This window comes from Procambarus clarkii, chromosome 37, assembly GCF_040958095.1.
Source record: "Procambarus clarkii isolate CNS0578487 chromosome 37, FALCON_Pclarkii_2.0, whole genome shotgun sequence".
Lineage (NCBI taxonomy): Eukaryota > Metazoa > Arthropoda > Malacostraca > Decapoda > Cambaridae > Procambarus > Procambarus clarkii.
Window position 1 is genome coordinate 15,671,835 of NC_091186.1, and position 19,214 is coordinate 15,691,048.

At 38.3% G+C, this 19,214-nt stretch overlaps 1 protein-coding gene across 13 annotated transcripts in view; it reads right to left on the reverse strand.

The window, feature by feature from the left end:
- The window catches only part of LOC123765697 (forkhead box protein P1), a 634,146-nt gene that overhangs the window by 34,956 nt on the left and 579,976 nt on the right, over positions 1 to 19,214 (reverse strand). For 9 of the 13 annotated variants that reach the window (XM_069337175.1, XM_069337173.1, XM_069337171.1 and 6 more), the window contains 6 exons: positions 11,625 to 11,757; positions 10,738 to 10,852; positions 8,884 to 9,039; positions 6,909 to 7,054; positions 5,630 to 5,733; positions 2,370 to 2,438 (listed from right to left, as the gene is read on the reverse strand). In XM_069337175.1, coding sequence (XP_069193276.1) covers positions 2,370 to 2,438; positions 5,630 to 5,733; positions 6,909 to 7,054; positions 8,884 to 9,039; positions 10,738 to 10,852; positions 11,625 to 11,757 — 723 coding nt within the window. The remainder of the gene's footprint in view (positions 1 to 2,369; positions 2,439 to 5,629; positions 5,734 to 6,908; positions 7,055 to 8,883; positions 9,040 to 10,737; positions 10,853 to 11,624; positions 11,758 to 19,214) is intronic. The other 4 variants (XM_069337176.1, XM_069337170.1, XM_069337168.1 and 1 more) reach the window with 2 other exon arrangements.

Consider the following 19,214-nt stretch of genomic DNA (forward strand, 5'->3'; position numbering starts at 1 on the left):
ATTAATAGCTTCCAAGAGCAAGTACAGTAGAGGCATATTATGTTCTTTTAAGATAGCCAAGCCAACATTTATAATACATTATCACATATTTTAGGGCATCTTTCACAAATGTTTTGGCAGTATTTTGAATACTGACAGTATCAAGAAAGGAAGGTAATGTAATGAAACTGAGGCACCAATGAAATGTATGTTCATATTTAACCCTTTGCATATCCATCATGTACTAGAACAGTACATGAATGCACACACAATGTAACCAGCCAGATCACGTAAGTAATAGTATGAGCGGAAGCTTCCTGACTCGGTTTATATCTAAATCTAATCTTGTCCAAAATACTGAAACACATTTAAGAACTATGCTATACTATTTTTTTTTTATCTCTATAAAATAAGTATAAATGCCCACATGCTGAAATACTGCATGGTGAAATCTTTCTAGCAATGCACTTTCTAGCAATTGTTGATATATTATACTAATAAATATTAACTTTGTGCATATACAGTATTTTTAAAGTTATTTAAACTTTGGAATTACTGTACTACTGTACCTTAGAATCATTACTGTACTAAAGTGATAAGCATCTGTTTAAAAAAAAAATTAATGCAATACTTTAATGTTTGACAAGTACAGAAACAAATTTATTTACAATAGAGTACAGTACTGCAAAATGTGTAACGTTGCCAGATTGTACACATTAATCAACCTCTTTGATGAAATCCTGCAACATTTATCGCAGCATAGGTGGTGGAGGACAACTATGAATTTAAATATGTTTCGTAAGAGATTACTAGGAATAGAGAATTTTGAACAGAAAGTATTATACATCACTATATAGAAAGCATTCTTACAAACTCCGAGTTACCTATCCAGCATGAGTGTAATTCACCCACTTCAAAAAATACTTTTTGGGCAATTAGGGAGACAGTACTGTATATGAATTTCAAAATTAACCCACAAAAGCATTTTCTATGTTAAATTTTATCGTCTGTAATTTTGTAACCATTTTAATATACTATTAAAACCATTGTTAGAGCCAGGAAGCCATGGGTGAAGCTGTCAGCAGGGTCACTCATCTAATAAGTAATCAAACACAACGGTGCTTAACCTATGTGATTGTGTGACATGCATATCATCTGTGCCCAAGATCATCTTGTTAGTACAATTTAGAAATTCACTCCTGTGAATGATAACCACGTTTAAAAAAATGCAGCCCATAAAGAGATAATATGCACACAACGGTATTTAAGTTCTTTCATTGAAAATCATTCATGTGTTTTCTTTCTAAATGAAAATTTATTTGCAGTGCCAATATCAGTAAATAATTTGTTAAAATTTAGACCTATGTAGTATTTTTAATTCATAACTTTGACATTGCATCTAGTTTGTTATAAATATTATTAATTATATTTGAGCAGGAGACAGACAAGTCCAAAGCTACATTAAAATTTTCAAACAGTTCACTGTATTAACTGAGAGAGCTTGTAGAATATCAATATATGCTTTTTGTTTGAGAGCAATGCTACATGTACAGTATTTCCTTTCAGAAAGTTATTGATGAATTTTTAACAAGGTGCTCATTTCAACTAAATTTGTTTAATTACAGTTTTGCTAAGAATTTCAAACTTGAAAAAATGTAATAATATAATAATTTGAGTTGTATCTTTTTTATGATGCTGAACAGTTTAGTTCTGTTATATGAAAATGCAAAGAAAATTACAACTCACCTTTGTACTAGTATCTGAAGAATAAATTAAACCTAATAACAACATGGCAGTTCAATATCATTACAGTAGGTGTGTGCATTATTTTCCTAATTCAATAGCAATTATTTGCATGGCAGCCTATAATACAGTAGTAATATTATATAAACCTATAATAATACCTAGAAACATGGATAAAATTGATTACAAAACAGTTTTACTCAATTACATAACATCACACCATTTGTGAGTGTAAATTGTTCATTTTACGGATTAAAAGAAGCTATGGAGAGTAAGAGGCCACTGGAAAGTGAGCACTGAGCCCACATATTGGCCAAGGGAAAACTAATTTAGATTCCTGTTGAGAGCACTGTGGATTTCAGACTTGTGTTTATGAAAGAAGCAAGCATTTGGGATAAGCAAAAAAAGCTTAAATCATTCATGAGTGGTTATTAGAGGGGGGTAAATACGTAAGCAGATTATAAACATACGTGCATTAGGGAACCATAACAGCAATAAATATCACACTTCTAGTTAGAGTGTTAAAACAATCATGCTCTAAGAGGATGTAAAGTTAAAAGAAAAACTACAATATTGGAAAACAAGAAAAAATTACCACTGAAGTGGATATAGTCGCAAAGACACAGGGAGGGTATGCAATTGGTTACCTTCAGTAACGTCTAAAGCAGCACGGTCTGCCAGGCGGCGTCTAGTCACTTGGGAGTCCTCTAGCGGCCCTAGCAAAAAGCAAGCAAGGCTTTTTGTTACGTGAGGGTCAGGATGGGTTGTGGGTAACCCACACCTGATACTGCGAGCAAGGTCAACCAAATGAAACAACTAAGTTACATCTGCTATTAGATGAACAAACTACAGCACTGTATTCTATCAAATAATTTCACCATGTACAATACTCATGTTCTGAATTCATGGCAAAATCTAATAATATATCAATACAGCATTTAATGCCTATTAGCAATTTTAAGCAATTCCGTAAGGGCAAAAAAGGTCTACTGACATACAATGGGTTGCAAAGTTTCCATACTGCAGTGCAGGTGTGGGGAAGGGGTCTCACTAGTATGCTCATGTGCCTTGCCTAGTGCACCTTTACTCTCCATACTGCCATGTATATAAATTAGAAATAATAACATTTGGTCGAACACCTTATATTTAAAAATACTATTTTTAAGCAACAAATATGTTGCCAAGATTGGCTGCAATACATTGGCTAGGAGCATCTCATGCATGCCAGTAGCAAATAAAACAATTTGGATTTTCAAAATGTTGAAAATATTTAGGCTTAGGTATAATATAAATGAAGAAATTATCCACTAAAATGAAAGAGTATGTGTATGTAATATATGCAGACCATCCTCCTGTTTACATAGTACTTATAGTAACGATGAGGACCATCATACGTACTGTAAATTGACGTAAAAGGCAATTAGAAAATAGAAACTGGTATTACAGTAGTCAAGTTCCAAGTTCAAGTATGTTTATTGAGACAAGAAAAAATACATCTCAAAGGGATAGAGTAGCTTAGGCTATTTCTACCCCACTATTATAGTAGTCATTTGGACAAACTGGAAACATTTGGACAAACTGGAAACATTTGGACTAACTGGAAACATTTTTGTATTGAGGTTGCAAAAAAACTAACCATCCTAGGTTAGGTTTACATGATATCTGAGGCCTAATATAATACATACATGTACTATACTAGGCCTAGGAATATTAAAGTTTAGTTTTTAGTTATTTTTTTGACTTATAAACTAAGATGTTTTTTATCTTAGCACCAAATTCTACTATCTAATTGTCCATTACATCTATGTATGTACAATGGTATACATCATTACAAAAAGTACAGTACTATCTAATCAGGAGGATGGGTTGGATACGTAGGTATGTGTGTATGTGTATATATATACTGTATATATATGTATATATATATATATATATATATATATATATATATATATATATATATATATATATATATATATATATATATATATATATATATATATATATATATAATGTCGTACCTAGTAGCCAGAACGCACTTCTAGGCCTACTATGCAAGGCCCGATTTGCCTAATAAGCCAAGTTTTCATGAATTAATGTTTTTTCGACAACCTAACCTACCTAACCTAACCTAACTTTTTTGGCTACCTTACCTAACCTAACCTTTAAAGATAGGTTAGGTTAGGTTAGGTAGGGTTGGTTAGGTTCGGTCATATATCTACGTTAATTTTAACTCCAATAAAAAAAATTGACCTCATACATAATGAAATGGGTAGCTTTACCATTGCATAAGAAAAAAATTAGAGAAAATATATTAATTCAGGAAAACTTGGCTTATTAGGCAAATTGGGCCTTGCATAGTAGGCTGAGAAGTGCGTTCTGGCTACTAGGTACGACATATATATATATATATATATGTCGTACCTAGTAGCCAGAACTCACTTCTCAGCCTACTATTCAAGGCCCGATTTGCCTAATAAGCCAAGTTTTCCTGAAATAATATATTTACTATAATTTTTTTCTTATGAAATGATAAAGCAACCCTTTTCTCTATGTATGAGGTCAATTTTTTTTTATTGGAGTTAAAATTAACGTAGATATATGACCGAACCTAACCAACCCTACCTAACCTAACCTAACCTATATTTATAGGTAAGGTTAGGTTAGGTAGCCAAAAAAAGCTAGGTTAGGTTAGGTTAGGTAGGTTAGGTAGACGAAAAAACATTAATTCATGAAAACTTGGCTTATTAGGCAAATCGGGCCTTGAATAGTAGGCTGAGAAGTGCGTTCTGGCTATTAGGTACGACATATATATATATATATATATATATATATATATATATATATATATATATATATATATATATATATATATATATATATATATATATATATATTAAATATTACATTATTAATAACACAACTATAAAAAAAATGTTATATGGGCATATTGAGTCAAAACTGCTGTATACAGTGTATCATAATTAAAAAAGAAATAAACCTTATTCACCTTATTCAATGAGACTGAAATATTTTATAGTTATCCCATGAAAATTTAATATTTTTTAGATGTTTATTTTGCAAATTTCATTACAGTATATAAGTTTTGAGTAATTTATGAGCCCAACAACCACGATAGATTTTTTTGCACAAATATTACATTTTAATTTCAGTAAGGCACAATTGCAGTTCACCGAACTCCCGTTTGAATATATTCATACAGAACTGTTCCATTGCAACAATATTTGTGTTATATCCAAAATTTCCAATTTGTCATTATTTTATATCGAGCATTATTATGTTTAAATTGATGCCTACAATGAAAAATGCCTTCATTCATATTTTGAAACTAACATTGCTTAAATTTGTTTTTGTTTCCTGTCTTAGCACTGAATAAAGATCCAGTGATTTCACAGGCCCAATTTACCAAAAGAAAGCTTGTTATTTGAGTTGCAACTGAATAAGATGATCATACTACTAGAATGGACTCCTCCTGTTGCATTCTGCTTCATATTACACCTATTTTCATTTCAATGGGAGTTCTGTGTACTGTATTGACAAATTTTAAAAATAAAATCAGATAGAAACTGCATGTCAGACCACAATATTACATAGAGAAACACTAAATAAAGAGTACACTTTATGAAAGACAACACCTTGCCTGGAAGTGCAATATATATATCAGACTTTATAAAGCCTTTACAGGAGAAACATTATCCTCAGGAAAATGTACTCTCAACTTCGTATTTATCTTTATGCATTTTTGCCAGCACTTTGTGCTCTGTTCAATTAACTCATGCTATTAAAAGTTCAGAAAAATGGGAAACTTAAAGCAGGAAGCTCAGAATGGAAGCAATAGAAGGAAAGTGTGCAAAAGAATTTAGGCACTCTATGGAGTAGTTATTACCTGGAGTGAGGAGAGCTGCTTTGTCCGTTAGTCTTCTTCGGAGAGGCCCACAACTAGTTGGAGTAGGTGGCTGAAGTATAGGTGGCGGCCGAGAACCTATTGCACTGCAGAAAGATGCGAGTACAGTACTGTATGCATATGGTATATGCACACTATTTTTTTACTACACTAGAGTAACAAAAATGTAGAAATATCAAATTATTTTTACAATGCATGAAAAAATGCCACGGTTAGATCTAGTGTGGAAGTTTAAAAGACGTCTTCTCAGATTTGAGATTTAACTGAATGTTTGAATGTTTTTATTTTAACGTGAACAAATTTAATGAATAACAGAAAATAAGATTACTGCTGTAATGACATTTCAATTATTAATTTACATACTATTTACTCATTACTCACATCCCTCATATTTTCTTAAGATGTAGGCTACTACAGTATCTCAAACCATTGCACATTTTATTTTTTATATACAAGAGTTCTTATATTCGTGTAAAGCCACTAACACGCATAGCATTTCGGGCAGGTTCTTAATCCTAATTTTTTCCTGGAATACAACTCCCCAAATAGTTTAACAACTTAATCCTTGGTTAAGGACTGGTGCCTAACCAATCCTTCCTGGCCAGGATATGAACCCAGGCCAAATTGTTCGCGAAGCGCAGGGCGAGTGCGCCATGGGGACAGTCCCTTGCAGGACTGTGGGGACTATATTAAATGCACATAAACATTAACAATTTATACGGCAATGATTCAGATTTACACATTTTCTTGCATGAATCTGGAAAGACTTCTGAGAATAACAAACTTCTTGTCTATGTAGTTTTATTTGAACTTACCTTTCATTCCTGGGCAAAGCTTTATTCACTTACAAAAATTGTTTTACATTTGCTCAGTAGTATTAAAAAGTTTATGTATTTGTAGTGAATAATTAATTCACAACCAAATTTTCAAACTACCCTGTATTTGTGTTTATTATTCATACAAGTGCAAGGGGAATAAAATATATGTCATAGCCTTGAAATCTTAAGAAATAGTTGGGTACTCATTGGCTTTGCTAACTTTTGTCTATTGAAATACTTTTACAAAAATATAAAGTACATCTGTTGAAGTCAAATGCATCCTATAATAATTCACATAATTTTATTGACTTGATAATGAAGTGTATTCTACTATAGTATTATGACTCGAATACACTATAGTGCAGTAATGTACCATATTAAAAAAAAAAGAAAAAAAAAGAATCCAACACATTATAAAACTACTATTTATTTAATAAACTAACCTAAATAAAGATACTGGAGGCATCTGTCCCATAGGTGAGTGTGGGAGACCTAGCGGGTTGCCTCCCAATACACCACCCCCTAGCAATCCGGCACTCATCGGCAGCTTAGGTAATATCCCACCAGGACTCTGTGAACGAGAAGGATACTGCATATTATGTGCTAAATGAATACAACTTGTTGGGTGAAATTTAGGCATACACTGCCTTGAGCCAGCAACATATACTGTATATGGATCCACAGATGAACATCCCAATCAACCAGGATCTAATGACCTGTTCACCCACCATGAATTGCAACATTTTAAAAGAATTTGGGGAAGGAAGACTGATAAATCTAACTTGAGCCATTATCAAAAGACCGATTGATTATCATTCAGAAAAATGAACATTAGACTCAACAAACCTCCTCCAAATGAAAACTGAAATCAAATAACATCAATTATTGCTCTGCTACAGGCTGAACAATCAGCCACTACCATTACCACAACATTTTTAGAGAAGCCAGCAATCTCATTTGTTGTATGGAGGTTCACATTTCCTGCCTCTGGCTTTGCACCGGCCACCAAGAAATGTCATAATCACTTTTTCCTTTGAAACTTTTTTCTATGTAAGGGCTTCTCATGTTTTAATATTCACTATACTGCATGTTACTGGTTATTAACACACTGTTTTATAGCACTTTCCAATGGCAGCTGTATTTCAGAATGTTCTGCCCTTGCACTGTTTTTGTCAAGGGCCTTGGCTTGGCTACCAGAGATATCTCAAGCTGAGTAGAAGTGACATCATCATAGCTCCTCTTGAGTTGTTCCACTGCCCCATTGATGCCTTAAGTTCTGTCCTTAGTGTAGGATTTGGCATTTGGAACACAAACAACCTGTGCTCATTGTATTAGTTTGGCCATAGACTCCCCTTACTATTTTCTATCCATTAAGCGACAGATTTTGACTAGGATATTACCAAGTATGCTGCTCTAACATCTCTACTTTTTGTCTTAGGTTTGGCTTGGGATTAGTCACCCAGCTTTTGTAATATTTTAGCTTGGCTGATCAAGTCAGAGGCAGCTGAAACCAGTTTGATGGCTGTTTCTACTGTGTGCAGTTTTAGTTAGGGGTGCAGTGCTTTCTGGCCCCCAATGACCACACCTGCCTCCATTACTCCTCTTGTTGATTACAGATCTATTTCACCCCTCATGTGTAAGCATTACCAGGTATGGACTACAATCCTCTGAGTTCCTGATTCAGTCAGGAACTCAGAGGATTGAGTTCCTGACTGAATCAGGAACTCAATTTTTTGTTATAGCTTTGTCAGGTTTGACCCAGTCTGCCTCCCTCCTTACCCCCAGACAAGGGGGGGAGGTGGGGCAAACCATCTCATGTTAGTTTTATGAATTTTTGATAGTTTATTTACATTGTTGGGGAGGGGGGGAGGAGTTCTTTTGGCTGTTTTGAGCCTGTGATCTGGTTATTAATGAAGTCGTGGTCTGTTTTGTTTTTGCTGACTTTCTGGGTGCCTTTCTTTGTTGGTGACAGACATGAATAAATTTACATAAAATTTGTCATATCATCAGTGCTTCCTGTGCCTCTCTGAGGGGGCCAGGTTCTGGCTCGTAGCCCTCGGTAGGCCAATAAGAACTCCGCAAATGATGGTACCTAGTAGTTTGATATAGGCACTATATCATTATTGAAGCTTCAGGGAGCCACAAGGAGCTCCCCCACACCCAGAAATTATATAAAAATTAATTTTTAAGAACAGCATTGTGGACAGTTGGAACAATTTAAGGGAGAAGGTCATGGATGCCAAAACCATCATTAGATTGAAAGCATCATATGACAAAGATTATAGTGAAGATGGGGACACCACCTAACTCTCATCCTGTAACTAAACTTAGGTAGTAATACTAATTAATAGTTAGTTAATAACCAGGTAACTGGTAATATTATCACTTACAGCAAATAAAGTTAGAAACATGACACACCTGTGAGGGAGGTTCGATAAGGGGTTTTGGTTGAGGTGGGGGAGGTTCTGGCGAAGAAACCCGTGGTGGAGGATGGTGAGATTGTTGCTGTTGCTGTTGCTGCTGCTGCTGCTGTTGCTGCTGCTGCTTGTTCATATGTAAATGGTTCATCATGGCCTAAAAGAAAATAATACAGGTAATGAATCTAGAAAAGGAAATTCCTGTTGTGTATTGTCGTATTTATGTTGAAGTGATCAATGAGATGGCACATACTCATCCACTTAAAGAGAGATGAACACCAATTTGTGTGTATACAACAGATGCATGTATACTTTTTACGAATTTTCACTCCTACAGTCAAATTCACACATTCAGTCTTGGAACACGACTCGTCAATCGGTTTACGACTAGGTACCCAATTACTGCGGGATTAACAGTTAAGTGAACATTATGACATTAAGTGACAAAGATACGCTGAAAGCCATTTGGTGATTTGGTTGTGGTACCTAACTGAATTTGGTTGGAGTACCCTATGACTAACGAGGTCTAGAATTCACACAGGTCATAAATCCCATATGAAGCAAGTGCTACAGATGATAAACTTACATTTAAGTCACAGTTTTTAAGTTTATTTGTTCACATCTTACCTGAAACTCTGTGCATACTATTCACTTTTGGCATAATATACAGCACTGTACTTGCTCTATCTAGAAATCCAACAGTCTGCCTTTGTGCACTAATTACAATTAAAACATGTTTTCACAAGTCACTTAGGAATGCCAAAAGTAACCAACTAAGTTTTCTCCAACCTGCCAGAAGCATTCTGTCCAACACAAGGTTAGGGGAAGTATGGATATATGCTGGACACGAACGTAGAATCGGAGTTACAGCCCCCTCTTGTGCCAGGTAAGTCCACTACCAGCTCACCATAGCCGGTGCTAATTGAAACTTTTTGTTCAGAGTAGTTGAATCTAAAACAACAACAATGTAGAATCGACAGACTAACTCCAATAGTGGTTTAGTGACAAACGTTTTGGATATAATGAGGAGCTTCTCCATCGACATTCCCTCAGCAACGATGTAACACTTGAGGAGTCTAGTTCCATCTCTCTCACAAGACGCTACTGCCTCGCTACAGAGCAGACAGCTTATTCCTGCACAAATCCAGTTTATGGATACAAATATGGCAGCTTACTCCTGCCGTACTTGAGCTACCCACTCGAACTCAGCATTCGAGCTCTACGCTCTCGCCCTCCTTCCAGCTCCACGCTCTCGCCCTCCTTCCAGCTCTACGCTCTCGCCCTCCTTCCAGCTCCACGCTCTCGCCCTCCGGGCAGCTCTACGTTCTCGCCCTCCTCCGAGCTCTAATCTCGGCCTCACTCAAGCACTCTGCTCTCGGTTAAAGGCCACGCACAAGCAGGTGTAGGTCTCATATATCACGTTACATTTAATTTCCAACATCCGACTGCTGTTAACAAGACTATATTAAATAAACATAAAAAACACTATACTCTTTGAATGTTATCATATAAAATGGTATATATCACAAATTAAATCACCTTTGCTGTTACAATGGGACAAGTTGAATTCCTAGTCTGAAACATTAAAGAATACCTACAGTATCGCTTTGAAGGCAATACCTCAGTCAAGCCTGGCCCCCAGGCAGGGCTCGAGGAGTAGAACTTCCAGAACCCCATCCAGTAGGTAACCTACAGCTTCACGACAGATTAAAGAATACCTTTCAATACTACTGCCCTGAGGTGCTACATTAGACTTCCTGGCTTGGTGCCCTCCTTTTGATAATTACTTACTTGCTTACTTGCCCTGAGGGCAATACCGAGAGCTGCATCCTACACGACAATGGGCAGCACTCACCTGCAGTCGATCTCTCTCCTTGGTAAGTTGTCGCTCCAATTGGCTCACTACTTGCATCTGCACTCTCGCTTGGGCTGTCGACCGGTCGTCTAACGTGTGTTCCGTATTTAGGTGCCTGCAATGAAAGACCACTTTAATCATATAACTATTAACCTACATTTTCTTTTTACACAAGTGGGTACAGGAGTAAAGACTTTTGACTCCTGTTAGCAAGCTGAGAGCTTTCCCTTCCCATATAGCTCTTATTAAGCCTTACCCACTAGCTTTCCTTGGAACATGACTCGCCAATCGGTTTATGACTGGGTACCCAATTACTGCAGGATTAACAGTTAATGATTCGTGCCCAGTCGATCCTCCTGACCAGGACTCGAACCCAGATCAAATTGCCCAGTGTTAATTATTACCACTGCGCTACCATTAACTATTTACACACCCTCTCAAAATGTAAATATATATGAGAAAAACAAGGTGTCTAAATATTTCACAGACAAACATTACCCAAAATCTTAAGTCAAGTATCCAACGTTTGCCTACTGTGGGAAAGGAATATGCTTCCAGAACTTTTACGATATGACTGTAGACTTACCACAGCCGCCACTGTGAGGATAGGGGATGATAGGCAAATATAAATACAATTAAAATGGTTCAATGCAGATGTAAATTGCATTGCTTAGTGAACAATGAGGATAAAATTCCTGAAACCATTTTGTGACTATGTAACCTTGCCACTGCCTACATGATGGGTATGCCTCCATTATAAACTATTTAAACGAAAATCAACTTTTAAGTGCTTATAGATTTTCACGCATGATAGAAAAATTAAAAATACATAAGAAAATGTTAAACTCATATTACTAGTGCAGATAATAGAAACAGAAGTAACTTACTTATGGAAGGAGTGAATGTCGTCACAGATGGCTTCACAGCCCGGCCACTTGCAGACACCATGGCCATAGAGAGGGTGACCCCGTCGACTGCTGATCTCCTCCTCCTCGCTGCCCAAGCCGTTCATCTCCCGCCCTGTGGAACACCACCACCCAGGAATTACCCTCATTATCCATCATCTCTTACTGCTACTTCTTCCAGGTCAAACTTAGGCACGCTAGTTTTGTGACCTGATGTAACCATGTTTTGTTCTTCTTCTTATTACTAAGTCTGCTAACTACTACCACTTCTAAATATCCCTACTTACCTGAAGTACACCTGGAAGGGGTTTGGGTGTTTTCCACTCCCCAAACCCCGCCTGGGGTCAGGCTTGACTTGTGATGACTTGGATCCAGAAGACTGTTGCTTGGAGCGGCCCACATACCCATTACACTCAGAGTGGCTCCGACAGTTCCTGCAGGAACTGTCGTTTTATTTTGTCTCGAAAACGTCCACTTTTGTTCCGTGAATAGTTCTTATTTTATTGGGAAGATACTGAATAGCCGTGGACTTCTGATGCTCATGTAGTGTTCTCTGATTGTGGTTATGACACCTCTACTCTGCACTCATTGTATTCTGCATTTCCTGTCATGTCGCTCGATCCAGTATATTGTATTTTGCTGTGCAAGGTTGGGACCTGGCCTTCCAGTATCTTCCATGTATATATTATGCGATATTTCCCTCGTCATTAGTAAGGGAAATTAGGCGGAAAACATTCTCTTGATTGGGATTGGGAATTGGAATGATGATACTATTGGTCCAAGAGATAGGTAATTCCCCAGTAATATGTTATACAGTTCAAAAAAGGGATTTCCTGGTACTAAAGGAAGCAAACGCAATATGTCATAAGTGATACCATCCTCACCGAGGGATGTGGCTTTACCTTTGTTCAGGGCCGAGAGTAACTCAAACTCAGTAAATAACACGTTACATTCATCTTCCATGCTTGGCTGAGGGGACTGTGAGAGTTGAAACTGTTAACAAAAGTTGCACAGTTATCTTGCCTCTTGTCATGCGTTCCCTTGTCTTGGTTAGCGCTCTCTGAAAGAACTTAAGCATCGTTGGCGTACGGGTTTCCCTATATGCAGGTTCAACTCTTTTTGGCAGTGCGTTTCAGAGTACGCAGTTTGGGGGGTCATTGTAATAGGCATGGTGTTTATTATTTTTCATCAAATTCTGACAATTGGATGGCGTGTGTGTGTGTGGGGGGGGGGGAAGCCGACCTAAAGGGTCAGCGAACATCTGAATCTTTTCAGATCTAAAATCTGAATCTAGATCGTTGTTAAATGGATCGTGGAGTTTTGAAGGGAGGAGGGATCGTTGTGGAGGGATCGTAAGTTATGAATTTGTATTTAAGATAACTTCATATATATTTTTGAATTATAAAGGGCACCACAATGTTCCGTTTAAGGGACCGTTTGTCCACTTTAACGTTTCTATACACTTTAGTTCATCCCTTAGTCTGTTGTCACGATTTCACAAGCGTCAAATTTGAGGATGTTTTGCCTAGCATTGCAGCATATGAATTTCAATTTCAAAATCTAACATATCTTAGGGCAATGTAAGTTTTTGTCCCTTGTAATTTGAACTCCTTATGTATTAAAAGACTAATTACACTTCAGCTATTAGTCTTTTTTTCGGTAAAAACAATATTTCTCACTTCAAGTTCACTGTAACTCGTCTTAATGGTTATACACGATTATCTGACGACTTCTGTGATGAAATAACTTCTCCGGGAGCCCGCGGAGACGACACCAGCCCAGCCTCTTAAAATGTTGCTCACAGCCCAGCCTCCTGAAATGTTACTTACAGCCCAGCCTCCTGAAATGTTACTTACAGCCCAGCCTCCTGAAATGTTACTAACAGCCCAGCCTCCTGAAATGTTACTTACAGCCCAGCCTCCTGAAATGTTACTTACAGCCCAGCCTCCTGAAATGTTACTTACAGCCCAGCCTCTTAAAATGTTGCTCACAGCCCAGCCTCCTGAAATGTTACTTACAGCCCAGCCTCCTGAAGTGTTACTTACAGCCCAGCCTCCTGAAATGTTACTTACAGCCCAGCCTCCTGAAATGTTACTTACAGCCCAGCCTCCTGAAATGTTACTAACAGCCCAGCCTCCTGAAATGTTACTTACAGCCCAGCCTCCTGAAATGTTGCTTACAGCCCAGCCTCCTGAAATGTTACTTACAGCCCAGCCTCCTGAAATGTTACTTACAGCCTAGCCTCGTGAAATGACACGTGCTTACAGCAACTGTTTGGTCGACAATACAAATATGAAGTGACGCACCACCAAAAAGTTGACTTTGTACTTATAATTTCATAGTCCGGAAAAAAGCTAAAATATCTAAACATTCCTAGGCCTATTATAGAACATATTAGGCGTGCCTTATATAACTAGGGCCAGGCCAGGTGCTACTATGAGACCAGCCGCCTAGGGTGTAGCCCTCAGAGGGGCGCAGTATTGACCTTTACCTGGTTGATAGGGTTCTGGGAGTTCTACTCTCCAAGCCAGGCTTGACTTGTGAGAGTTTGGTCCACCAGGCTGTTGCTTGGAGCGGCCCGCAGGACCCCATACCCACCACAGCTCGGTTGGTCCGGCACTCCTTGGAGAAATTTATCTAGTTTTCTCTTGAAGATGTCCACGGTTGTTCCGGCAATATTTCTTATGGTCGCTGGGAGGATGTTGAACAACCGTGGACCGCTGATGTTTATACAGTGTTCTCTGATTGTGCCTATGGCACCTCTGCTCTTCACTGGTTCTATTCTGCATTTTCTTCCATATCGTTCACTCCAGTATGTTGTTATTTTACTGTGTAGATTTGGTATACACAGTATAGGTCTGATTTGGACCTTTGAGGTCACAGTTGTATACATATTTGTTGTTTGAATGTTTTTGATGATCCTTTATAACCCATAGGTTATAAAGCTTTTGTTTATTTGTTTAGTGATATTTGATATATCACTTAAACATAAAAAATATATTTATTGTGCTATACGTAAATATCTTAAAAAATAATACATGAATTATAAATCAAAATTTACAGATAGCTTTCGGATAAGGGGAACATTTCCATTCATTTCTGAGAGTAATTCGGATTATATATTTATGGATTCAAAATAAGTGTTTGGGGTACACAAATTGTGAAAGAGCACCAAGAACAATGATTATCGCAAGCGCGCCGATGAAATAGTTTATAAAAAGGTTGAAAGGTGGAGTTTGAGAGTTGTGTTACCTCCCTTGGTGGAGGTACAGACACATTCTACCAAGATTGATCGATTGATTCAGCCACCCAAGAGACATTCTACTGAGGGTCCTTTCATTCAAAACTGTGTGCGCTAAATTATTATCTTTCGAAATTTAGAAAAATAATCAAAGATGGGTGGATTACTTCTTTTTATAATTTAAACCAAATTTAGCAATTTTGTGTTTTTTTATTTTTCTACAAAATATCTGTTTAAGAAAAATTAAATTGACATTTTTTGTTTCCAAGTAGATTTGTTGGTCTTGCTTCTTGCTTAAGGCGCAAAGTAGTGTGGCGCCGACGCCAGATTTCAGATTTCATCCATAGGGCCACATTTGCCACATTTCATTAAATTAGCCTGATGCCGCTGACATTGACAACGGAGTCGATATCAACCCATGGGGAAGCGGAGGTGATAAGGAGCATAAACAAAGACGCCACCGTAAACACCGTGGAATTACTTTCAAGACTATCATAAGATTAAGACTGACATGACCTGAAACACAACTGCTTAACGTAATTTACCTAATGTAAATAAACCTAACCAAAGCTGTTTATCACAACCAAGAAAAGATGAACATAAGCGGTCGGTGAGAGAGTATCAACGGCTATTGTCGTCATGGTTCGGACGTAGTATCGACGCTGTTTAATATAAGCAGTCAATATTTTGCTACTTAACAGCACGAGGCGCAGAGCGGCTATTGTCCCGGTTGTTGGTCTTATTGGCCAAAAACCTAAGCGTACCAATGAAGAAGCTCCGTTGACCTATGCATATTCGTTATAATTTTTGTTATAATAAATTTATGTACGTGATGGCCTACTGGCCCATGCGATGTGGCTGTGCTTGGCCTGTGCTGATAACTATTCTATAGAGCTTGAAGGTTCCTAGCCTAATGTAATTTAAAAGAAGAACTACAACATTATTGACGAACGAAGGTCGCAGTGTTTCAACCGACCACAGCACTTCCCGCCAACTTGTCTTCAGCCGCTAGCCGCCTAAATCTACATTTGTCTTTAAAATTTTGTTTTAATAGCTTAACTACGTAATAGGTCAGAAATTTCGTAAGATTTCAATATGTATTTTGGCTTTAAGATTCCTACAGGATGCGGCGTTCCTATCGCTCCCTCCCAATATTGTGATGTTCTGATTTTGTAAGATAAGATGGAAGCCATCAGGAACGTTCTGTTCTTTTTAGGCCTAGTTACTGTTCGTTATGTATATAAGGAAAATCAAGACGATGATCCACTGCCCGCGGGGATGCGCACCTTCCCCGCTGACTTCTTGTACTGTTTTTCAAGTCTTTTTTTTCATAACTAAAAAACATAATAAGCTTTAGACGATAACAAAATATAATTTCCGTTTATAATGCGCACATAATTTGATTAAAGCTGTTCTTGTTGTTTCAGATTTAGCTACTCAGAACGAAGTGTCCATGTAGCACGGGCTATGGCCAGCCCGTAAAAATTATTTTTTTTATAATAGCATTAAATGATTAAAGCATTAGATAAACAATCTATAACACACTTTTCATCTCGCCTAACCTAACATGACTTCACTTCACCTAAACCTCACGTTACTAACCTACGTTACTAACGTTACCTACGTTACGTTACTAACGTAACCTAACCTCACCCCAACTAAGGTCTATTTCCATATATCGAATAACAATATCAGAGATCGGCCCAGAGTTGGTGGGTTTTCAGCAACAAACCAAAAGGGGGTTAAATACCGTCAACCAACGTTCTGAATCTTTTGTATTCATGAAAATACTGTATATTAAAATGAACTATACCTTTCATTTTGCGTTCTATATCAGTCTGATTTCAACTCCTGGTCGTAGGCCTAAGATGTGTGTAATTACCTAAGTGTAATTACCTCAGTGTAGTTACAGGATGAGAGCTACGCTCGTGGTGTCCCGTCTACCCAGCACTCTTGTGTGTGTGTGTGTGTGTGTGTGTGTGTGTATGTATATATATATGTGTATGTATATGTATATGTGTGTATATATATATATATATATATATATATATATATATATATATATATATATATATATATATATATATATATATATATATATATATGGAGATATGGAGTTTCCATATGTATTAGAACCGTCCATATCACCTGAGAGGCACCCATCGACTCAGACTGGTCGGTAAAGTGACAACCTCGCTTCTTGCAGGGTCGGCGTTCAATCCCAAGTGATTGGAAACTGTTCCTTGCATCCCAGCACCTTGTCTTGATATCCCAGCTTCCTTGTCATAAACCCAGCTCCTTGTCCTCATATCCCTTCCCAGTGCTCTATATTGTCAAGGCTTAGGGCTCTCTCCACCATAGCCTGTGCTACTTGGAACTTTTTGCAGGCGATGAGTCACAATAACGTGGCTAAAGTAAGTTGACCAGACCACACACTAGAAGGTGAAGAGACGACGACGTTTCGGTCCGTCCTGGACCATTCTCAAGTCGATTGTGAACTTGGAACATCAATTGGAACTTTTTGTTCCGAGTACTTGAATCTAAAAACAATAACACGCTCTCTCCCTGACAACTGTCTTACTAATATGTTAACTCAAACTAATATGGAAAATTCCAGTTGGAATCTGCACTCAATCATTATGGCGGGACAGCGACGAGGTGCGGGTATTGGTGCTACCCATAAGTCTGCTCGTTCTATCTGTCAATCCGTAAAAAAGAATAAACTTTTTTTTTATCTGACCTGAAATGAACGAAACAGGTTACCCAACTAATCTATCGAAGCTGGCGCACAGAAAACGTCAATTTATGGGGCTTTAATGTGCAGTAATACATTGCAATCAGTTACAGCTCCGCTCCTGTGCCAGTATAAGTCCACTACGGGCTCGCCATAGTCCGTGCTACTTGCAACTTATTGTTCCAGAATAGCTGAATCTAAAACAACAACACCAATTTTAACCAATTAGTCGACCCCTATTAAAAATGCGAGGTATAAAGTGAGAGATACATCCTTACGGCCGCATTACGGGCTCACCATAGCCCGTGCTATATGGACACTTCGTCCTGAGTAGCTAAATCTGCAACAACAACAACTTACGGCCGCACCGCTCCTGTGCCAGGTAAGCTACGGGCTCACCATAGACCGTGCTACTTGGAACTTGTTCCGAGTGGCTGAATCTATAACAACAACAACCTTACGGCCACCCTACACAACACACTCGCTTCCTTGGGAATTGGAATGGCTGTTGAGATCCACCATACCCGCTCTCAAATGTAAATACCCGCGTGACGTCATTGATGGACCATCGATCTTGACCGGAAGTTGGCTTGGCCGCTTGACTGATTTACGAGGCAGGTAAGAACGAACGAGTTTATTGTCCAATATCTCCGTACCAAAGTGGTCTCCAACATTGGAGGCTTGACTGTACTTAGTATTAAACACATATTGTTACACTCGGCGTTAACGTTGTTCTCTGCGCTAGTATTAACAAGCTCACTATTTCTGCTTCTTGGAATTCATACATTTTGTAAATTTATGATTTCCAAATATATAAATTTTGTATCACTCACAAACAAAAATTGCGCATGATGTGAAAAAAACAGTATGATGATTTCAACTTAAAATCTCATGCATATTTGAATCCTATGTTCTTGATGACCAGACCACACGCTAGAAGGTGAAGGGACGATGACGTTTCGGTCCGTCCTCGACCATTCTCACAATCGACTTGAGAATGGTCCAGGACGGACCGAAACGTCGTCGTCCCTTCACCTTCTAGTGTGTGGTCTGGTCAACATACTTTAGCCACGTTATTGTGACTCATCGCTTGCCTATGTTCTTGAGGTCGAGCGGTGTTCAATTTCCTGTTTCTACATTGTGTGTGTGTGTGTGTGTGTGTGTGTGTACCAGAGCGCCGATGATGGTGATTTACACCAGAAGGAAGCTCTTCGGTTCCATACATCGTCCCCTGACCACCTCCACTTACTGGCAACACTGTAAATAGGAGGACACGCAAACGCCCTCTAGCCTCGTGTCTACGGGGCCCTCTAGCCTCGTGTCTACGGGGCCCTCTAGCCTCGTGTCTACGGGGCCCTCTAGCCTCGTGTCTACGGAGACAAATTCTCGGTCGACCGCACAAATATTGCCTTCGAGACCACCACCACGCGCACGTTTATGCGCATTCTCTTGCTCATTACCAACATCAGCGAGCTCTGTCTATTACTCAATGAACATCGGCTCCGCTCCTGTGCCAGGTAAGCTACGGGCTCACCATAGCCCTTGCTACTGGGAACTTGTTCCCAGTAGCCTAATCTATAACATCAACGAAGATCAC